The sequence below is a fragment of the Mus pahari genome, chromosome 18 (assembly GCF_900095145.1).
Source record: "Mus pahari chromosome 18, PAHARI_EIJ_v1.1, whole genome shotgun sequence".
Classification (NCBI taxonomy): Eukaryota; Metazoa; Chordata; class Mammalia; order Rodentia; family Muridae; genus Mus; species Mus pahari.
The window spans coordinates 50,442,477-50,466,918 of NC_034607.1; the positions used below are offsets into that span (position 1 = coordinate 50,442,477).

At 40.0% G+C, this 24,442-nt stretch overlaps 1 protein-coding gene across 1 annotated transcript in view; it reads right to left on the bottom strand.

Annotated features, from left to right (window-relative positions):
- The window catches only part of Lrpprc (leucine rich pentatricopeptide repeat containing), an 86,712-nt gene that overhangs the window by 39,240 nt on the left and 23,030 nt on the right, over positions 1-24,442 (bottom strand). The window contains exons 12-23 of the mRNA XM_021217727.2: positions 24,176-24,294; positions 21,911-22,004; positions 19,371-19,437; positions 13,061-13,088; positions 11,288-11,345; positions 10,157-10,263; positions 9,868-9,945; positions 9,489-9,533; positions 9,052-9,165; positions 7,951-8,081; positions 7,235-7,320; positions 5,700-5,907 (exon numbers count right to left, since the gene is read on the bottom strand). Of these exons, the coding sequence (XP_021073386.1) occupies positions 5,700-5,907; positions 7,235-7,320; positions 7,951-8,081; positions 9,052-9,165; positions 9,489-9,533; positions 9,868-9,945; positions 10,157-10,263; positions 11,288-11,345; positions 13,061-13,088; positions 19,371-19,437; positions 21,911-22,004; positions 24,176-24,294 (1,135 nt within the window). The remainder of the gene's footprint in view (positions 1-5,699; positions 5,908-7,234; positions 7,321-7,950; positions 8,082-9,051; positions 9,166-9,488; positions 9,534-9,867; positions 9,946-10,156; positions 10,264-11,287; positions 11,346-13,060; positions 13,089-19,370; positions 19,438-21,910; positions 22,005-24,175; positions 24,295-24,442) is intronic.

Genomic DNA, 24,442 nt, shown 5'->3' on the forward strand with positions numbered 1-24,442 from the left:
CTCTTATTTCGTACTTGCACCTCGTAGGTGGCTGGTGTCAGTTAAAAGTTTACCTTCCTCATATCTTTTACGTCATCCTGATCTTTTATCTGGTAGAGCTTGGAAACAGGTGATGGAAAATAAAAATTTGTACGTTCCCAGGACTCCAGATTCTGAGCCTCACTGAAGAGTGCAGTCCAAGCAGCACAGAAGGAAGCCCACGGCTGACCTGGGCCACCGTCACTCGCCACCGTGCAGTCAGTGAAAGCACTCAGAGCAGCAAAACAATGAAAGAAAAGGGGAGAAAACTCTCCCTAGACACACTGTGAGATCCCAGCACAACCCTGTGACCTAAAAGTACTCCATGACGTCTTTATTCACTTGGTACATCAAAAATGACTAGAAAATAAATAATAGTTGTTTGAAAAAGAACTTTTAATCTGCTAAATCTATATTCAAAACATTTGGTCCGTTATTTCAAGTCTGTTAGGCCCCTAAGGTTCTGTATACAATTGTACAGTTTATTCCACAAAAACAAATTCCAGCCATTGTTTTCTCACAAATCAGCGCTCTCTCTCTCTCTCTCTCTCTCTCTCTCTCTCTCTCTCTCTCTCTCGCACGCGCGCACACACACACCCCTGCACTATCTTTAAAGACTAGAAACTCTATTCAATATATGTATGAGGGACCACATAAAATAATTCTTAGAACTAAAACTGTTTAATAAAGAACAGTCAATTTTGAAAAGCAGTGTTTTGACTAATACATATTTAAATGCGTTATCAAATCATGTGAAATAAAATTAAAAGAAAAAGTAATTCTGTAGTTCTAAATTTTCAGGGTACATACAAATTCATAATAGGAATACATACATCTAAGAAGTAATTTGAAAACTTAAGGAAGCCTTGTCTTTATTAACCATGGTGTCTCACTCACTCACTATTTTAGAGTTTGTATTTCATTTTTAAGAAAATATGACTACACATAAAAACTAACATAAGCTATATATTTTCACTACTTCACACAACTTCTAAAAGGGCTATGATGCTTGCTCGCATGGTGAATCTAATATTGCCCATTCTTTTAGTCTTGAAAGGAAATTAAGGTGTGCTACAATATCAACAACAGGAGAAGATGCCCGAGATCCCGTAGAAGCTTGCTGACCACACACACACACACTCACAGAAAGGTCTCCCTGAGACAGCACTGAAAGGCTTCACGATGCTACCACACACATGCTGCACACAATTCTGACCTCCCACAACTAGAAGACAACTGCCAATTCACATCGTTAGCTTTACTTGGTCTCCTCACATATCTGTAGGAAATAAATTTCAAATCCAAGGTAGATACATAATTGAAGCAACAAAAAAATATGACAAATATTGTTTTCTAATTGGAATAAAGTACTTCAACATTATGTGTTAAGTAGTAGTGAAACAGCAGGGATGAGGGGATGAGGATGGAGATGGGAGGCATCGAGTACAAACAAACAAAAGGCCAAACCCTACAAACGCCCAGGATGAGGGGAGAGGGGTCAGGGCACCGCTGCCTTCACACAATGGTCTGTCAACAGGACCAGCACCTTGAAGGGCCGAATAAATGGAGGGTTTTTTTTGTTTTGTTTTTCTCCCGTTCATCATCTATAAATGAGAAATCTTCAAGGAGACTGGTGTTGCAATTACAACTAATCCTCCCCAAAAAATTAACTGTGTTGAATGAAGGCTTTGTAATTTCCCTAGGTACAATTTAGCTGTCACTTACTTTAAAATTTACTCAAACATGCGTTGGGAACAGCACTAACTTCACATGTCAAGTGCTTTCCAGCCAATTGAATCTAAACTGGAAGTCGGTGTTAAACAACTGAATGATTAGACAAGATAGCTCATTTCCCTGCTCTTTTGTTCAGAGTAAAATGCCACATTTACATTATCAGGCTCAACAGGGTTTTCTGACAGAGGGAGAAAAACCCTTCCTGCACACTGTCCGTAAGAAGCACACGAAGCCTGTCATTTACCAATCATCCTTCAAAGAGCAATAGCCATGAATGTAACTTAATTACGACCCAATGATCCTTGACGAAAAATCATCTTATCACTGTCCTGTCCCCCTAGGGCAAATGAAACACTTTTTGTCCTTTGGCACTGATGATGCTAAATTCTTAATTGCAATAATGGAGTAATAAGCCAAACCTCCTTAATGCCCTTTCAACATAGAAAGAGTTTTACTCTGGAAGGCACGCATCCCACGTATAATAAAAGTATCCAGTACAAATGAAGATGCTCAAATTGAAGGGGAGTGTTTACCACTGAACAGCCGGCATTTTACAGTGCGCCTCTCATTTATGTAAGATGTATGTAATCAGGCTACACCGTTTCAACATTTACATTTTTACAATTTCATCTTAGGGAGATTCTGACATTTATGAAGAACTCAACATTAACTTAGCAAAAGCTCTGGGAAGAGAAGTAAACCCTATCTGTCCGTCTCTAGATTACAGCACCAATCAGCCAGCGCACACGAGAACTCCTTAGCGGAGAGCAGGAATCACAGCACTTTAATCATCCGTCCCCATAGAACCCAGTGCATCAGCCTCGGATACTTTATACATGCCACAAAACCAATGGCTGGTGCGACACAGGAGAATCTGAGCAGGCCCTCACACTCTTACTCATTTAGTTTTCTTTACTATAGCAGGAAAACTACGCAGAAGCTCTTTTAACTCATTTAAAACAAGTTCCTTTCCCTTTAATAACAGAGGACCTCTGTCATCTCCCTAAGTCAAGTAGGAGTGTAATAAAATACATAAAATTCACAATAAAACACAAAACATTTACAGGAACATTCAATTGGACTATATATAGATAAAGGACTTAAAGATTGCAACAGCAAGAAGCAAACGAAAAATTGAGCTCCATTTCCCTTCTGGTCAATGTTAAGTATTATCATGTGGATAATGTAAAAGCAGGTTAGTTTATCAAATTCTTTATAATTACATAAACCTATGGTTTCCCTTGACAAATGCATATAAACAAAATGTATTATTTCCAAAACCACAAAGCACTTTTACAGTACATAAGTAACATAACCTAACATACTATTGTTTCCTCTGGGCTTTACTCAAATATTCGAAGTCAGTTCAACATGCAAGTCGACAGACCCTTGACGACTTGCATCAGAACTGTAATATGAAAATGATGTCCCCTTTAGTCTTTTGCAGTGACATCTTGGAAAGACACTGGCCTTTAAATGAAACAAGGAAGATATTTAAAATGATGTACTGAAACTGTTTTCATAATTGTAACCCAAGTTTGAATAAAGAAGACTCATTTTGCAGATGAGCTTATAACCTGCAGAGTTAACTATGTGATATTACTAAAAAAGTAAATGATGTGGAATCAAATCAAACAGTTGTGGCTGTCTGGGCAGGCTTGGCATAGTTAACCCTGGTACTTGTCATGATTCTGAATTAGTTAGCTATCTTCTATCAGTTAGGCAAAACATAATTGAATTAAAGTTTCCAAGTCAGTATTGCTACCAGAGATTTTTTCCTTTTTTTTTTTTTTGTTTGTTTGTTTGTTTGCTTTTGTTTTGGGGGACGGGATGGTGGGGGTAGTATTTTAAATATGATACTTCCTTTGTTTCATTTTTATTATTTTCACAAATCTAGGGCAGTCAACATAATGGTTTCGGTATGACAGATCAAACTGAAAGACCTTGTCATGGAGACTGTCTCTGTAAACACACACACACACACACACACACACACACACACACACACACACACACACACAGAGAGAGAGAGAGAGAGAGAGAGAGAGAGAGAGAGAGAGAGAGAGAGAGAGAGAGAGAGAGAGAGAGAGAGAGAGAAAGCAGAATAATACAAAAACAAAATCACACACAAGTGAAAAGAAGGTAATAACTTCTCTAAGTATCTGGACCAACGGCACCATTTAAAAAAGGTCCTGACTTAGATTTGTTCAAAGACAGCCAAATGTGACAGAGACAAGCATCTGATGGCTGTAAGCAAGTGCCAACCCGAACACTGCCCCTTGGTTTGGGAGCCCCATCTACAGACCTCTTTGGAAACCGTTCACGTCTCCTCTGCCTTCAAAGTGGCCCTGTCTGTAAGATACTTTTCTACCATGACCTCTTTCTTTGTTAGTTGCTTGGTTTTGCCCAGTGGTGTAGGAGGGCCTAACTCTTCTGGGCACTGGGCCCATTTCTTTCAAATCCCCATGTAGAGTTCCACAAGCAATTTGCAGAGATGGGCCTTTTAAACAATCAAGAAAATCCACTAGGAAGCATATTAATTATAGGATTTCTATTTAAAGTTGCTGTGAGTTGGAGAATTCAGCAGCAGCAATTGTTTGAATCTCTACTGTTTCTTGGAAAGAATGCGCCCGACACTGTGAAGTGAGGATCTGTACAGCATCTAGCTTGAGACCATTTATGAGCAGATGGCTAAGCAATTCTTTTCGATATGTGCAGGTTCAAATGTGCAAATACACATTTTCTAATAGGAAGCTAGTTAGAAAAGATATTTTCAGTTCTATATTTTAAACCCAACACTGTCATTATTATATACAGTCACTATACTAGCTAATAAAACTAAAACTAACAGAGATGATGACAGGCTATGAGAACAATTAAAAGATTAAAAAGTCAGTTTTGCTCTAACACTGATAGGACAATACCACAGAAAAATTAGGAAATCCTAATCACAAAATAAGCAGATTATAAACTACATTAAGCCAGGGAATAAATGACAAACAGGCAAGGTGTAGGAAATTCAAACAAATCTAAAAGAAAAGGAAGGGAAGGAAGGGCGCTTGATCAACCTTACAGCACGTTCTCCTTGTCAGAAAGAACACTGACTTGCTCTGCAAGTAATGCCTTAAGCTAGGCACCAACCAACAAGGGCATCTGCAAAGGAAAAAATTCCAATCTCGGAAAACCTTTCCAACAAAATTCATTTCCCATAAAGAGAAATACTTCTCAGAGCTGGACTCATGTCCTGGCACATGTGGTTATGTAGCAAACAGAGGAGGAATGCCAGGAGAGGTCTCTGTCTATTCCTGGATAATAATCTGGGGTGTAAGAAGAAAACCTCCCAGAGGACCTTAGTTTCTTAGTCATTAATAACCAGCACTTATCAGACTCAAAGGTTAGAGGAAACTTTGTATTTATGTATTCATGTCTTTAGAGTTCTCACACTATAGCCCTGGCCGGCCCAGGACTCGGAGATGTGCCAGCCTCTGCCTCCCATCTCCCATGTGCCAGGATTAAAGGTGTGCACCACCACGTCTGGCTTGTTTTCAGTTTTTGGAGTTAAGGCGTTGCTTTGTAGTTAAGGCTGGCCTAGAACTCACTACATAACTCAGATGGGTCTGAACTTGCTATCAGCCTCCAGCCTCAACCTCCACAGAGTGCTGGGATTATAGGTGTGTGCCACCACACCCGACCACAGATACAATTTCATATAATACCATTATACGCTCTTTAAAAAACAAGAGTCACTAGAGACCCCCACTGACAGGTAAAAGACAGCCGCTGGGCTGCCGGTGTCTAAAGGGATTCCTAGTCTACCTTGGCTTCCTTATACATCGACAAATGAGTCAAAGGTTCTATATCACCGGAGTATTTGCAGAGCAAACCCAAGACAATCAGGCACATTCTGATAACTCTACCATCCCAAATCCAAAGTGCAATGAGCTTACTTTTCCAGGTGCACAGTGACCAATGGGAAGCTTATGTTGCTGGACGGCTTTGCCAACCCAAGCGTCACGATGGCTTCATGCAGCTGTTTCACTGTTTCAGTTTCACCTCTCAAAGCTGCACCATTGAGGATGTGGAAAAAGGACAAGACTGTTGCATCTTTGATAACAACATCCTTCTCTTTCATCTCCTTTAGAATGTTAATAGCATCTACAATGAAGTAACACAAAAGACCCTTAGGTAATTTCATGTAGGGAAAACAAACTGCTATTAGACCAGCATTTCGAGCCCAGCAGGAATGTAAATTCTAGTGTATAATGCCGATTTCGAGTTAATTACTACTTGCATTTCTAAACGAGACTACAATTATAAATCCACAATAGCATGGTTTTATCATTTCCCTGCAACTTTGACTACAAATTATAGATAGGGACCGCGTGCCCACTCTGCACCACGTAGCCCTGTATGGTCTGCCCTGTAGCTGTAAGATCCTGCTAAATGGATGCTTTTATCGTTCAGAGCTAACATCTGCTAAATCACACCATTGTTTCTTCGGCAGATGGCTTGTCAGGAGGCCAGATAATAAAGATGTGTTTACACTGTATCTTCAGCCAGACTAATGGTCTGATACCGATACGGCCTGTTTGCTATGTCGATACTAATTAGCCAAGCAGAGCCAATGAAAGCTTTCCAAAAGACTGCATACTAATACATTAGATTCATTAAGCTTCATTAGGAAGGTACAAACAAACATTTTAGAATATGGAATAAGTGCACTTTTATAATGTTTCTTCTCAATTATTATACAGACAAAATGTTTTGACCACTTTACAAAAACTAATTTTAAAAAGCAAACTAATTTGTGTTAGAAAGACTTCCTAGGAAAAATGTCAACATTCAAATCAAAAAAAGCTCCCATCCCGTCTCTTCTGAAAATAAAAGAGAGGAAATGTAAGGACAAAGTTCTGGTACAAGGCTAAGAGGACCAAGAACTAGCAACAGGAAGACTGCATAGCCAGTGCAATTAATTAGATTATTAGGATTATCAATTTTCCAACGAGGAAATTAGAGCATGCAAATCATCCATGTAATCAAATTCGCTTTTCAACTAAAATATCCATCTTGTTAATGTTACTAAAGGTGAAGACAAAATCTCGGCAGTTCAGATCCTTATCTATCAGGTTGTAGGTTCAGCCTTCAGATCTTTTTAAGCAAAAACAAAGCCATTAGTGCAGGCACATAAGCAAACTGTGCCATAAGTCATGATCTTCAAACTCAATCCAAACAGCAATGCTAATAAAAACAAGCTCCAGAAACGCAAAAAGCACTGAGCTGTGCAAAAGTAAATGACAAGCCTGCCAATCCATTAAAACTAATGGCCTGCACTGCCCATGCAGCCGCTGCTCGGATTCACATGCAAATTTGTATGCAAAGTGTTCAAGCACTTTGTAGAACATGATAGCCATTAATATCAATCCCCGTGTAATGCCAGGGTAAGGACTGGCATCACAGAGCTCCTCTATGTCCTGGGGCTTACCTTGGAGTCTGCCATGCTTTCCCAATACTTTTACAAGGGCTGTGTACTTGGCAGTGTCAAGAAGAGCCGAAGGATCTAAGCGGTCACTATAAAATAAGCCAGAGTTACAGGAGTCAATTATCTACAAAAGTGACAGTCATAGTCAATTGATCACTTTCCAAAAACTAACCGAACAGTCTGCATTGTGATACCCGCCTTGAGACAAAACATGTTTGAAACCATGTATCAATTTGAAGTTAATTACAGTCATGAATGCATAAGGAAAAACGCAGAAGCACATACACTGCCTCACTGCACAGGAAGATACCGAAGACACACTTTGCCTTTATAGGTCTTTTCACCTTCTGGCCTTCACGGTGAACATGCAAATACCTACAACTACTTATCTCCATGTTAGAAATCTAGTAGTAAGGAAAAGCAAGCTGCTTGGGGGCAGATAGGACTGTGTGCAGCATGACAGGGCAAGGGGACAAGCTGCAGCTCACTAGAAGCCACTGCCGCATTCCTTGGCTTGGGAACTAGAATGTTCTACTAAACTGAAAAGTCCCTGCAGCAAGTATGACATCAGTAACTAAGGAGCCCTTCCAGCATGGAACTTAAACAAACACTGAAAACAAAGAACTTTTAAAAGAAAGTAAGAGCAATATTCAATCCATTCAGTGCATCAAGGGCACTTTATACATCTGCTGGTTTATTCCGGTTGCCGAGGAACTTACACTTCTTGTTTCAAGTTCCATGCATCTTCTGCATTATCATGTCGACAGCACAAATTTATTAACGCTGCATAGCCTCCAATAACCATGTCTGACTCATATTTTGCTTTCACCTCTAGGGCCTTTTGCATATTCTACAATAAAAGGATTTAGTGAAAAGAGAAAGAAAAAAAAACATAAAATACCATGATTTCTTTTGTTGTGTTGTTCAGAGTTTAAAAAGAGTTAACAGTATTTTGAAAAATAAATGGTTTCACATTCTTATTTCTGCCCCTAAGGGTGTGTGTGTGTGTGTGTGTGTGTGTGTGTGTGTGTGTGTATGCAAGCCAGTTATATATATATACAGGGCTTAAAAGATTTCTTATCTGTAATTAAAAATTAGACTATTACACTATTTTCCACGTCTTCTCTAACAGTCTAATTTCCAGAGGTAGAAATGTACAGAATTGAAAAGCCCTTCAGAGTAGTTCAGTATACAAGCAACGTGACGAAACCTGGTTTGGAATGCAGCAGTGCCATGATAGCGTCTCAAAGTTTAGTCACAGTATACTTCTCCCTAGAAATTCACAGGCATGTGAACAATTCTATTCAAGCAGAAACTTCCAAAGTGTAGTGATACAGCACAAACTGCAGCTACACTAACAGGAACACAAGGTGCAGCTGCAGGCCTGCTGGAGAAGGCAAGGGACCCTTTATCTCAGAAAGCTTTTTCCTAGCAGGAAAATGGAATTTCAATCCCTGCATTAACAAGCTCATTGTATTTGACTTGCAAATGACTCCAACGTGTATCAGTTGCTTGACAATCTGGATATGAGAGACCGGAGCCATGGCTTGAAAGGACATTTGGCATGTATGATAAACCTATCACGCTGTTACTATCATTCACTTTGCAGATTATCATAAACAAACTACAGCAACCTGAAAACATGTCATTCAAGGTGTCGCTGAAATTAGTTAGCCTTTCATTTAATTGAACTGTTCTCAAGCATGACACATAATAATAAAGTGTAAAATTCATAACCATTATACTTGGTTTGACTTACTGTGGTCTATATAGTGTCTCACCCCGAAAGCATACATGAAAGGAAAGAACTGTCACGTTACCTCCTCTGAGCAGAGCAGCAGGAGCAGCTGCTTCAGGACAGCTCCTACAGGTTGGCCTTCGGCTTTGAGTTTCTCAAGTGTTGATTCCAAATCAGATGAGGTAACCTGGGAAGTCTACGTGGGAAGAACAGAAGTTTACTATGGAAAGGAAATCCAGCCCTTGTCACTAAGCCCTGTGAGTGCCTTGCTTCTCTCTCTGTCATAAATGCTCCAAGGGATATTAAATATTAATCTCAGGTGTGCAGAGGGGGAGAGTTCACAACTCTCTCCTAGATCATATGCGAACATCCTAGATGTTCTTCTGAGATGGCGAATAGATTTATCAACTCAGAGACAGACAAGAGAACTGGCAGGGACACTATTTGGAATTTTTATTAGAAGCAGTTAAAAAAAAAAAAAAACAACAACAAAATAAAACTAAGTCAGACACTACTTACTTTTTGAGAATCTACCTTCTCTCTGTCAACCAGAACCTTAATGTCCTAAAATTGGAAATCAAGTTAGTACAGAATTAGAAATAGGGAAATCCACGTTGGTGACTATCAAAGGCAAATTTTACAGCCCCCCTCCATTTCAATGCTACCTTTCTAAACTTTTGCAGAAATCCTATTCATACTGCATTATCACTGCAATGTTTTAGATGTACCCTTTAATATATAAACAGTTTCTACCAGCAATCAATAAAAGCTTTATTTTTATGGTTGTTTTCGGAACAGAAAAATTTTGATCCTTCAAGTTAAATTTAAGTAACATTTTAAAAAGTCTCTACATATAAATGAAGTAATTAATAAAGTTTGATGGATTACACCCACACACCTTAATCAATTCAGGAACATGGTAGTTATTCAGCAAATTACAAATGCCTTTGTAGATGTTTTCAGGAACTTTAACATTCTGTGAGAAGGAAAGGGAGGGGGTAAAGAAAACACTGAGTTTGAGACAACAACCTGAAACTTCTCTAACAGAGATTACCTCGACATAATTTAAGTCTCTAATTCTCATGTGTCATTGAGAAGTGGTCTGGGTGTACTTAAAAGCAGCATTTGAAACCTAATAGATACATGTCAGGCAAGACAGGCAGTATGTAGCAAAAATGAAATGGTACCATCTCCTGCAGCTGATGGAAGTATTGTCTCAAATGCTCCTCCTTGGCCTGTACCTCTGAGTCACTCATGCTGTCAATCAAGTTATAAAGAAAATAGCCAACAGCTTCTGTGGAAAAAAACAAGAGAAAGCATTCCACTAAAATTACCGAGACTGTCATGTTATCAAGATTAATTTATAAGAAATCACTCTGGTATGCGATGTCACCCTGATGAGAGGCTGAGGTGGCAACGGTGATCACTGAGGCATAGAGACTGTGGTGTGGGAGCGCATCTCTAACTGCTGAGTGAAAGGAATATTAATTATGTTCAGACCGAGTGACAGCTTCTCAGTACTGAATCTTACTTCAATCTATTCTCTCCACCGCTCTGTGACAGAAGTGGTCCTGCCAGGTCTCACCCTCCCCTGTCCAAAGCACACGTAGGGAGTGTAAATAAATGTCTTCACATAGGTCTATACTAATTTTTTGTGGACAATATTTTGAAAATTGGAAATGACTGATAAATACTGAGCATACAAAATTAAAATAGTGCTAATGAGCAGATATAGTAATCCCATGGAGAACTGCCTATTAGCCAATGAAAAACCAAGATTAACAAAGATGTTTTGTAACAACAGTAATTTTCTTATGCATTCAAGCATAAAATTCATAGGGCCATGAGTCAATGCCTAGCAGGGGAGGTTTGAACTTTCAAGAGGGGCACTTTCTTATAGAAAACTATATAGTCCTGACTTCATTAAATTCTGAATTATGTCTTTTAGTTGGTAAGTTGTATTTAAGTGAAAAATCGAAGCCCTTTCCTACTTTATGCATAAAGTTAACCCCACATGCAAAGCACTGAAATCATAGACAGGGAGACATACTAGTTTCTAACCCTATCTTCACAGATACTACCAGGAACTCTGATCTATACCTCAAGGGCTCCACATTCTGTCTTAAATATAGATATAGTAATACCATACAGTATAGAGCTCTCAAAATATACTTCTCTATAGAGATTATTATAACCAAACGTTTTCAAATTTCCACTTTCAAAATCAAGAGTATTTACTGCTGTAATCCTTCTAGCCCATCATTACACAGAAGAGTGGATCTGTGGATAAGTTACAATCATGCAGGTAGAAACGCTACCTGTTGGTTCCAGAGGCTTTGAGCAATAGCGTCCATCCGTGTACAACAATTCTGTTATCTGTTAAGATAGGACATGCATGCATTGCAGCAAGAGAAGCAAAAAACAAAACAAAACAAAAACCAACCAACCAACCAACCAAAAACACCAAATGCAATATGAGATTGAATGTTTGAAGAAACGCCTCCCCCAGTGAAGTGTTACTCTCTCATGGTAATCTCATCCCACCCCGACCCACCACACAGATCATTTGGTTTTTAAATAGTACACTTGTTTTCTAAAAATAATTTTTTAAAAAAATGAAGAAAAACTACAGTATTATAAAACATCACAAAGAAAGGCTCTAATGTGATGTTTAAATTTGACCCTGGACACTCACGACTAATTCTCACGGCCAGAAATTCTCTTACAGGATGGAGAGCACTGTTTCTCATCACAGTAGTCAGAGTCTACTCAAAACAGATCAATTGCTCCCCTTTTGGGTAAAATATTAGGAAAATAATAAGTAAAATGTGGCAGATCAGAAAACATCTGCACTTTGCATTTCTCAGTAACAGTTTTCAGTCACTTAAAATTTCAACGTAAAAATATCCTACAAGTACAAACCTTGCCATTAAAATTACTATATACCTCTGGCACTGACTTGGTCCCATAGATAGTGTTTGACCCTATTCTGAAATCCTCAGGCTGAAGATAGAGCAGAAGCATATGATAATGGTCTAAAATGCTAAGGGTCAGGACTCTGGCTGCACTCTGGCTGCTTTAAGTGTAGTCCACGGCTGAGCCTATCCTGGTATGTATCATTAGCGTTAATAAAAGCCAAACTTGAGTTACTTCTGCTATCATGAAAGGTATGCCTCACCTAACGTAATCCAAAGGGTAGGCGATAGTAAAAAGAGAAGCAGCCTTCTATAAGCTGTCTATTGAGCAGCACACATAAAGGAAACTCTAGTAGTAAATTCTACAAAAACTGTAGCTACACACAGGATGTGAGACAACTGGAGTATTCAGTAACAATTTCCAACAGATCCATTCAATGAATACACCAATAAATGTCTCCTTAGTCAATGAACTGTTTCTCAATTAAGTATCAACTCTGAAAGGCAGCTGCAGGAATGCTAGGTAGAGAACTGGATGAAGTTTATACTCAAAAAAACAAAAACAAAACAAAAAACAAAAACCTTGGGCCCGACTTGCTTAGCATGTATAAGTCCCTGGGTTCAACTTTGACACCAAACACATAAAAGCAACAAACTTAAACTGGGAAGGTTAGCTAATAGTGTCCATTCAGATCTTCTTGACCTAAAATCTTTTCATGCAATCATTAACTGTTCTGGCATTAAAAACCAGTTGACTTCTTTCAAAAATAGCAAGCAGTATTGGGTTGGTCTACATACTATTTACATATAGAAATATAACCACACAGAGATACACATGAATAGATCAAGAAAACTGGGCTGGAGATGAGCTCAGTGAAATAGCGCTCACTGAGGAAATGCAAGGACCCATCCCAGCACCACCAAAAAATTATTAAGCCTGCAAGATCAAATGTCAGTCACCACAATAATTCTAGCATTTTTGTCTTGAAAGATGAAAACCATAGTAAGAATTTAAGACTAATTGAGCAACATTTTACCTGCTGTTTTAAAACTACCAATATCAAGACTCTTAATCCATTAGCTTGTAATAATATATCAGAAATGTGTGAGGCTATTAAACTTGGTTTTGATGGTTTTCCACATATCACATTGTGTTGCAGTATTAGGAATACGTACCTTGCTCCAAAGATCTATATTCATCGACCTGCAGAGGGCAGCAAAGGATTAAAAATAAGCCAGAGGTTCAAACAAAACCAAACCAAACCAAACCATGCAACTTATAAATAAATAAATAAATGCCTTTAACAAGTAAATAAATAACAAATTGAACTATTCAAGAAAAGGAACTAATTTTTCAAAATAAACTTTGGTTTGTTGGGGACCACTAAAAAGCCACCTACCTCTACATGTTGGGGTCCAGGTCTGAAAAGAGTAGGCTGATGTACATGGGCCCCAAGTATCTAACTCACTTGAAATATGGAGAAGACAACCACCTTGCCTGAGTGATCAATACTAGTATCAATCACTCCCGGGTGCCATGTCTCCCGGGTAACTATGCCTTTGGATGCAACTCCCTGAAAAAGCAATCTAGCACGGGACACAGGGAACCACTGTGAGGGATCGACAGTAAAAAACTGCTAGTGTCATAAAAGACAAAGTTATTCCAGATTAGAGAAAATTTTAAATAAATGGCAACTAATATCCATCCCTGAATAGGACTTTGTACAAAAAGGGAATAAAATATGAAAAGGACATAAACTTCAAAACAGAATCATAAACTATATGTTAGCTAAAAATAGCCCAGGAATGCTTAACTTCCTAAATTTGTTAACTGAGGTTACATAAAAGAACATCCTTGTCTTTTTGGATTACATACTGAAATATGGAATGGTAGAGAATGGCCACGTGATTAAGCTCAAGGCCACGTAATTCAGAAACCTCCTCTCCCCACCCCGCTTCACACACACACACACACACACACACACACACACACACACACACACAAATGTAACAGACATAGAGGAAGTACAAATGATGAGACAAGATTCTATACTCTAGAGGGTGTTATGTGGATTCTTTGTATTATAAAACCTGAAATCAATTCAATGAAACAAAGAAAAATCTTAGACTTAAATATGGCCTGTTTAAATGACACACCATTTTAAAAACAGGACCACAAATAAATGCGGACTTCCCACAACTGCTGAGTTTTGTCCTCAGGTCCAGCTGTACATACTCAGCTCCTGTGGTAATCTTACACTATTAAGAATGCCTGCTTCCGGGCTGGAGAGATGGCTCAGCGGTTAAGAGCACTGACTGCTCTTCCAGAGGACCTGGGTTCAAATCCCAGCAACCACATGGTGGCTCACAACCATCTGTAATGAGATCTGACGCCCTCTTCTGGTGTGTCTGAAGACAGCAACAGTGTACTCATAGACACAAATCTTAAAAAGAAAACAGGAAAGAAAAGAAACCCCTGGAACCATCTGAACCCAGATAGCAAGGCTGTGAACTTGGCGTCTGCCTCCTAAAAAATTAATAATTCTTGCTTCTGTTTTACCCACAAAATAAATTTCTGAGAAGGCAGAACTTGTAGAGGACAGTTTTGTTGTTGTTTTCAACTATCTTACTTATGGATGGGTTTGTTCTGTTTTGAAGAAGAGGACTGAAAAACACACGAGCAGCGCGATTTCTGTGGCGGACTGACTACAGGCTTTAAGCAAGCTTTTTCTAGAGCGATAATGGAATTTGGGAGGACAATTTGTAAGAAAACATTAACATTTTGGTTGTGTTATGGAGTGAAAGGTCAGAGATGCCTGGGCACCACGGCCTGTGCTGCTGACAGCTCTCCACCAGCTCCTCCTTTAGAGGCTGTATGGCAAAGCTAGAAATGGGGCAAGAGCAGACAGACAGACAGACAGAGCAGACAGACAGACTTTCTGATGGCCAAGAGGAGCAACAATGAGACAAAAGACAAAACCAACACAGTGATCTGGGTTTATTTCCCCATTACTTCTTTCTTCTGCTTAAGCCTTTGGCGCATGTCCTATACCAATTAGGAGTTAGGAGGAAACACCTCACCCCATCTCTCAGTTCTGGTGAGGTTAAGACGTCATCAAAGGCATCTCACCCACTGTTTACAAAGAGGACTTGAAGATCTGGCATTGATCTGATGACTCCAGTAAGGCTAATAATGACTTACACAGTTTAGGTTCAAAAAACCTGATCTTTCATTTCAATATACGGCTAGCAACCCTCCCAAACATCCAGAGGCCAAGTTCGGCTTGTTGTGAATAAGTCAGAAAATCCATCCTGACCAAAAAGCTCTTATGTACAGAACCCTGGTCTGTCCCCTCCCCAGTGCTTTAACATCTCTTCAATGTGCTGCTGACGTCAGTGCAGAAGCCGCCTCCCACAAGCCCAGGAAGCCCTCCTCCCCTTTCCGCTTACACTTTTGCTGCACTTTGGGTAAGAGGGAAGAAAAGTCTTACTCTAACACAGCCGCACCCTACATTTGACTGAGAACTCCAGCTGTGATTTATTTTCGGGTCTGAAGTCAGGCCCACAGAGGATGTGCTGACTGCTGCTGAGTCTCCTGCCTCCACCTCCAGAGGGCCCAGAGCACAGGCCTAGATCATTTTGCTGCATCTGCTTCATGTGGTGCTAGGGACCAAACTCAGGAAAACATGTGTGCTAGGCAAGCAACCTACAAACTGAGCTATGTCCTAGGCCTCAAAATACTTTTGTGCAGCTTCATTTTTTAGAAAATTTAGAAAAGTAGAAAATCTCATTATAATTAAAAAAAGGCTTTAAATTTAAATGACTGAAAGTTAAGTGATTTTGCCTATGTATGCTACTAAACAATTTATAAAATGGAAAACCAAATATAGAGGCACACCCAAATGATAAAATGTTTTTTGGTTTTTGTCTTTAGAAAGACAGAATAGCATGTTTTAACAAGTTTCCGAAGGCCCCACAGCCAGGTTACCTGCAGCAGGCATGGCCAGGACTGGTGGTACCCAACGACCCTTCCCAGAGCTGCTTTCCACCACTCTCAAAGTTCTTATGAGATGGCTTGGGAATGTATCTCAGGTGGCAGCACACAGCGGAAGGGGTTGTGCTACCTATGATCCCAGCATCTGAGGTAGGAGGTGGATCACAAGTTCAAGGCCACCCTCAGCTACACAGGAAGCTTAAGGTCTGCATGGTTTTCAGAAGACTGTATGCAGTAGGCCAGAGATGGACACACAAGCCAGTAAGACGGCATAGCAAGAAAAGGTTGCTCACAGCACAAGCCCATGATGCACATCTGATGGAGATTAAGGTGAAGGGAGAAAATCAGCTCCTCTGAACTCCATGCACCGTCTCCTACCCAACAGTAATAATGTATTTTTAAAAAGAAAGTGTGCTAGTTAGACTTCTAACCACTTGACACAGACAGAGTCCTCTAAGAAAACCCAATTGAGAAAGGCCATCAGATTGGCTTATGGACAAACGGTGGGCTTTTCTTTTCTCTTTCTTTCTTTTTTTTTTTTTAAATTCACTGTTTTTTCTTTTAAATTTATTTATTCATTTAATCTATATGAGTAGCACACTGTAGCTGTCTTCAGACACACCAGAAGAGGGCATCGGATCCCATTACAGATGGTTATAAGTCACCATGTGGTTGCTGGGAATTGAACTCTGAACCTCTGGAAGAGCAGTCAGTGCCCATGACTGCTGAGTCATCTCTCCAGCCCAAAACATTGGGGTTTTTTTGTTTGTTTGGTCTCTTTGTTATTTTTTTTTTTTCAGTGCTGAGTCAATTCTAATTCTATTCTAAATTTGATCACTTACAACACGATTCTCCAAAGTATACAAAATAGGTGGCTTGACTACTATACAGAATGTTCTGCAACATTTTAAAATATATTGCTGCTTATTCTAACAACACATTAAAGACTTGACTATATTAATGCTGACATAAAGGACTGTAATTACCCTTGTGTACTTTTAAATTTTTGTTAAGTTTTGGGATGAAGTAGAAGTAGTGACCCTAAAGTTATAAATATTTTTTGACCACATCTATATTCTTATGGATGTTGTTACTTCAACCTAAAATTGTATTGCATCTCCAACAAGCCACTGACAGAAAAGACCATGACTCAAATTCCTCAGCAGGATCAGGGAAAACACAACAAGCAGACGGCATCTTCCAGGGCCAAGAAGTTGTTAAGACTTCAGGCAGGGGGCTGGTGAGATGGCTCAGTGGGTAAGAGCACCCAACTGCTCTTCTGAAGGTCCTGAGTTCAAATCCCAGCAACCACATGGTGGCTCANAACCATCCGTAACAAGATTTGACTCCCTCTTCTGGAGTGACTGAAGATAGCTACAGTGTACTTACATATAATAAATAATAAATCTTAAAAAAAAAAAAAAAAAAAAAAAAGACTTCAGGCAGCTCAACCTCTGCCCCAGGCAAGTAGCAGGCTGTACCGTTTAAGATTTGTATTTTTTGGTTTTTCAAGACAGGGTTTCTCTGTGTAGCCCTGGCTGTCCTGGAACTCACTCTGTAGACCAGGCTGGTCTCGAACTCAGAAATTCGCCTGCCTCTGCCTCCTGAGTGCTGGGATTAAAGGCGTGTGCCACCACACCGGGCTAAGATTTCCTACCATATTGGCTTAGCTTTATGATGCAAGTATTCCACAAGTTTAGAAATTTTGAAAAATGTCATTCAAACTGACTAAAAAATATTGAGATCAAAAGACACACTGATGACCCGAAGTGTTAAATGAGAACGGTTCTTGTCGTTCATCAAGGACAGACAATGTGAACATCCTTTACACTTCATTACCAACATAGCAAACATTACTACTTAAGCGTGGTTCTACAGCAGTCCTCCCTGCTCCATTCTACTCTATGCTCTCCGCGCTAGGATCACTGTGTAAGCGTGTGTATACGTGTAGCAGAAAGACGAGTTCTGTGTGTGCTAGTGTCAGTTCCAGGGACTGAGCTGGGGCCACTGGACTTCCTTCCCAGTGTTTCTACCCACTGAGCCATTTCACAAAGTGTGTATGTGTGGTGTGTGTGGCGTACTTGTTCATGCAAGAGCAGACCAGTATGTATGCTCATGTGGGGGCCAGAGGCCACTGCAGGAACCTTTTCTTTTTCCACTGTATTCTTCGAGATAGGGTCTCTCACTGTGCCCAGTGCTCATTAATTACGCTAGGCTGGCTGGCCACTGAGCTTGAGGGATTTGTCTGCCTCACCTCCCAGCACTGGGAGTACAGTGGTAGTCATCACACCCGGCTTTACACATGACCCTGAGTCTAGGGAAAAACTGGGCTCTCCTTCTCCCATGTGGGATCTCGAGATTGACTTCAGGCATCAGGCTTGGCAGCAGTGACTCTGCATACTAAGTCATCTTAAAATAGGAACATCTGGGGCTGGAGAGATGGCTCAGCGGGTAAGAGCACTGACTGCTCTTCCGAAGGTCCTGAGTTCAAATCTCAGCAACCACATGGTGGTTCACAACCATCCGTAATGAGATCTGACGCCCTCTTCTGGTCTGTCTAAAGGCAGCTACAGTGTACTTACATATAATAAATAAATAAATCAAAAAAAAAAAAAAAAAAAAGGAGCATCTGAGCTTGGATTATGTGAATCACATGACAATATATTTCAAGTACCTTAGGGGTAATATTGATATTCTGAAGAACATATGCTGCAACAGCCAGTGGTGATATGCCTACAACTTTAGAGTAAAAAGAAACCAATGTGTATCTAGGCAGTCAGCAGGAATCAGAATGGCAGTTAAAAACTTGTGAAACCATTGAATAGGGAGGCAATCATTCACTCTTCTTTGATTTTTCTGTGACTATTTAAAAAGTAACAAAATTGGTGGCTTGAGTTTCTTCCCAAGGGTCCGCATAATGGAAGCTTGGCTCTCACTATGGCCTAAGGTAAGATGTAACTGAGGTCTTCCATCACTGGGCAGTTGTCCTGTCCAGGGGTTATTCTCCTGAGCTTCTCACTACAACAAGTTGTTAAGAGTGAGCCCAAGCCCTGGCTGCTCTTGGCTTCCTCTCACTTGTTCTCGTCACAGTGTGAGGTGGCATCCATTCTGTGCACTCGCTTCTGAACCTCTCAACAAAAGCTCGCTTCTCTGTAAGGTCTGCCCACTTCCTGCTTCCCAATCTCAATGTAGTAATAGCAACAGAGGGACACACGAGGGGAAGTTCATTAATTGTCCTCAAACATCTAAGAGTAAATTAGTAGTATGCACAGAATAAAACCATTAAAACTGAATGTTAACAGAGTGATCTGAGTGTGCATGCAAACAGCTTCTCTCTGTGCGCCTTGTAGGAAAGGCAATGGAAAGACTGCCCAGCCCTAACTCAGCCTAAGTCTTACAAGGTAAGAGCTTGTCTCAAAGGCAGTTTTCATCACTCACAAGCACAAGGGAGATGAGTCCAGTGACAGAAGACATTCAGGCGGACACCCTTACCTCCTAAAGCCTAGAATCAGGCTGTTTCTCAAGGAACTAAAGGAGAAAGGCAAGGTATTCGATTCCACTGCAAAAGAAAAACGATTGTCAAAACATCTCAGGCCAAGCAAAATGACCCACACTGAGCTACAAATGATGTGGTGACTTGGTTTACCTACCTTTTCACTTTCAACTGGGAAACATTACTTAAAAAATAAAATGTCTCACATAAAGTTACTTAATGATGCAATATGAACACGTGTAACAAAACATCCTTTAAAGCCTTGCTTTCATCAAGTAGCAGATTCATAATAAGTTGCTCTAACACGTAACTGAATGTGTGTTCACTTAGACACTGGCACTGTAAGGAAATTAGCAAGGTGACTTTCTTCCTTCCCAAAGACAAAACAAAGTTATTTTCCAAGAGTTGCCATGGGGCCCAGTGAACCTTCAGTTTTTCATCCATTTCCACCATGACCACTGTCTGCATCTATGCTAGGGCAGCAGCTAGCCACAAGAAGGCAGACCCTCCCTCCGCTACATCGCGGCTTCTGTGGATCCCCTCCTCCCGCTCCCTCCTTCTCCTTGCTCTACTACTCATGCATATTTAACAGCCTACAACTGCAACGTTCCAATGTTGATCAGTAAGCTTCATTTTCCATGTAAACCTTGCCATAAATACTTAAAAAAAAAAAAGGATGTGGTTTAGTTTTACATGACAGAGGGTCACTGTGGGCCTTTCCTGACCTTGGTTTTTGCTTGCAGCAGTATTAGAATGGTACGGTCTAATTAACTGAATCCTACACTATGTGTAACATGGCTGTAGAGTGACAGAATGAGTGGACTGAGAGAAATCCATAATACAGTCAAGTCCTGAACATGATGCATAGCATATAAAGAGTAAGATACTTGACTTCATTTTTAAAAGGCTGTGGAAAGAAAATAATTTTTAATTTTAACTCAAATTTATACATAAAAATTTTACTCCCACATAAGAAGTGTTTGAAGCCAACTATAAAACCCTTGAACAAGGAGTTTATGTTTAATGCCATTAATCTCATGGCATTTAGATATTCACTGAAATATCTGAAAATTGTTTACAACATGGCCAAACCTGAACTGGACAAGACACATGCCTCTCAGCGACTCTGAGCTTTGACATGCTACAAAGGAGAGCCTGTGTCCTACATAAATCCGATCAAGAGAAAACAGCTATTCTTCCCCAGAGTATGATATTCTCGTGCACACCGAAGAGCTGCCGAGGACAGATACCAGCAGTTACAGCATTTCAAAGACCTCAGAGTCTAAGGGAAGACTGATAAAAATAAGCTCAGGCATTCTTTGGTTTTAACTCTCTGGCATCTTTCCTTTTAAAATGTAATCTTACAAAAATACTTTGGGGTTGGAGAGATGGTTCAGCAGTTAGGAGCACTGGCTGCTCTTCCAGAGGACTTTAGGTTCAATCCCCAGCAACCACATGGTGGCTCACAACCATCTGTAATGGGATCTGACGCCCTCTTCTGGTGTGTCTGAAGACTGCTACAGTGTACTTACATAAAATAAATAAATCTTTAAAAAAAGAAAGAAAGAAAGAAAGAAAGAAAGAAAGATCGATCGATCCAAGCAAGCTGGCGTCAGGAGACTGGGTGGAACTTGCTACTTCTCGTGAGTGTGAAGATGAAGTAAGAGGAACATCCAGTAGGAGGGGAAGAGCCCAGGGTGTGCCCCTCACAGCTCACACTCCTTTGCTAAGAGCCAGTTTCATCTTGTTACTATGGACAATGCATACATTATATATACAGGAGAGGGCACAACGTCCTTAGAGAGCAGCCGTTAGTACACAGTCACTGACTGCTTCTCCACACTGGCTACTGAGCCTCCCCTATCAACAGTCTCTGGTGTTTCTACAGAGCGTCCCCCATATACTCTAAATATACAACAATCAAAGCTTAAGGAGATCAAAACTGCTCTGTGCCAGGCAGGGGTAAACCTTTAATCCTGGCATTCGGGAGGCAGGAGACAGGCAAGTCTGTGAATTCAAGACCAACTAAGTCAGCCCTTCTTGCAAAACTCCCCAAATAAACTAACAAAACCCTTTTCCCACAGTCTGAATACCTGACAAATAGTATCATGAACATGTTAAAAACTAAGACTTAAGGCACACGTATTTCCTCAAGATAAAATATAAGCTATGCAGAGAAAGACAAAGTGAAAATCAGATTTTGTTTCTGGCTGTTTGCTTCCCTCACTGCCTTTCTGTCAATGGCACTGACTTTACGTAAAGAGCAACTGATGCTTTTCCATGTTCAGCAAGCGTAGGCCATGCTTTCTGTTACCTAAAGCAGGGAAACAGCTTCCAATCGCTCACCAGATGTCTCACCAGATTCCACAGTCCATCGTTAAGCTCCTTCCAACCTTAATATTAAATCCAAAGCAGCCTCACGCCAAAGCCCTGACCTGGCTACGCAGTGCGACCTCAGTAAAGCCTGAAGCTGTGCTTGCTCGCACTCTTGTGCATGCGCTGAAAGCAACACCAAGTCTGTCTTACGTGGAGTACTTACAAAATGACAAAATGTTCTGTAAATTCCCATTTATTGCTTCATTTCTCACTTCAGCCTGAGCAAGCGTAGTACTTTTAAAGAGACATTTATTTTCCTGGGGAAAAAGCATACATCAATGGTAATACACTTCAATAATAATAATAATCATAGCTAACAATATTATGATGTGTCACTTCAGTTTCCAACGTTTCATATGTTTTTATTATCGTGAACCAAGATAATCTATTATCTTGTTAAACAATAACTTTCTGGGCAGGTGTGGTGGCTCTCGTCTTTATTCCTTACTCGGGTCCCAGAGGTAGAGGCGGGTAGATCTCAAGGCCAGCCTGGACTACAGAGCAAGTTCCAGGACTGCTGTCTCAAGAAAACACACATACAAAAACCCAACCCAAAAGGCCTTAAAGTACACAGAGCTGAGTGAGGGAGCCTTGGGTAAACAGGAACATCAGTTCGAGGGCCAGCACCTAAGAAGCCGTAGCGGCACAGGCAGCATGCCTACATTTCACTCAGGACAGCAGTGTTCTCATTTACAAGGCCAGCACAGAATGAAATGGGAGCTTAAAAGAAATACACATTTCATTTTATCACCTATCCCAACATTAAATAACCAAAATTTAGTTCAAATGATTTTTATATAGTTCAGTGTTACAAACCACCCTGATAATTTAAGGCAAAGAATAAAAATAAATTATGATATATCTATAAAATAAAATGTCACACAAGCATTGAAATGATTTACAGAATTACATATTACTATAGGAAGACAGCAAATAAAATGTAAGATGATGAATAATAACCACTTTTCCAGAGAGATTTCTTAAGCACACTCATATATGAAAAGAAAAATGTTAAGAAAAAATGATTATCTAAAAAATAAGACTATCTCAAGGGACCATTTACGGATGAGTTATATAGTTACTGACTAGTAATCTCCAATTTATCAATGAATGACATAATACTGTCATAATTTTAAACTGATGAAAATGATATTTTATTTGTAGCTAAGAATTAAAAAAAACTTAGTAATACCATAAAGTCAAGCATTTAACAGTATGGTTGTTTCTAAACCAATAATACTTAATACTGAAATTTTAACAATGAAAACAAAAGGTAATTGAAATAATAATAATATAGGCAATCAAAGCTCAGGCAAGTTTACAATTTAGGTCTAATTTTCCCCCTAAAAGAGGCCGACAGTTCTGAGAAAACATGAGTACCCCAGATGGCACTGGACTCTCGGGCTGTATTTCTGCCAAGAATAAACTATGCAGAAAGTCACTATTTACAAATAGTTTCTAATTGTAGAGTGAATACAGCAGGAGGTCAATATCCTCTTCTGAGATCTATAGAAGAGAGCTGGGGACAGAGCTCACTTGTCAGAGTCACAGCATGAAAACTCAACATGACAACATGGCTACTGTGCCAGTATAAGGGAGCTGATGCCAGAAGGTCACAGTTACAAGTGCCACCTGAGGCCTTATCCTCCCCGAACAGGAATCGAGGAAGGTAAAGACCCTCAAGATATAACTCCCAATTTTAAAATTAACTATCAAGTTGTTCCAAGGAAAGAAAAGAACATTCTGACAAACATCAAGACTGTAAGGAACTGTCTGCTCTGCAGCTCTTTCTGGCACAATCTGTATTACAAACCTGGGCCTCGGACCCACTTTTCCTAACTGTATATATAGCATTTTAATTTGAAATTAGAAAAGGCAATTCTTCTATTTTTTTTTTTTTTCTATTTAATGTGTGTATGAGTGTTGGCCAGCATTCATGTCAGATCTCCAGGTACTGGAGTTAGACCGGTATGAGCTACCACTGGGGAATCAAATCTGGATCTTATAAAGAGTACTAAGCCCCCCCCCTCCAGAAGCCGCGCTTCGGATGGCACTCATCCACACCATTCCTATGGAAGGGCCAAGAAGCATGGCGGAAAAGCAGTGTTTCAAATGCAGGGTAATAAATATACTATTAGTGTATTTAGGAACATTAATGAGAACAGTTTCCAGGGTAAGAATGAAGAGTGAGTCTTCTTAATGTTTTGTCTACTAGCACGCATATCATATCAACACAAAAGAAAGGTGCTCTTTAGTTTTCTTATGTTATGTTACACTGCTACATACACTGACTGGTGTATTTATAAAGCCTTAAAACTGTGTAACGAGATGGTTTCAGTTCTCCACTCAATGGTGCTGTCCTGATAATGAAAAACCAGGAAGAGCAAGATGTTCTTCCATTAGCCATGAAAAGCGTACTTGTACCCACCTGCAAAGCAGCTCGAACTGACTGTGCATTATCAAAGCATGGAAACACATAGTTTATATATGTTTCCTGATCAGGATCCACTGCCATTTCGTTCATTATTTTGAGGATATCTATTATTCCTATGAGATAAAACACAGCAGGGCAGAGATAACGAACTTGGAATTCAGGAAGTTACAAGGTTTGGTCTGACGCTTCTCTCAGTCAATGAGAGCATTTCCTCACTTCTTTGTCTAATCCATACCCTAGGGAAAGAGACATGATTTACCT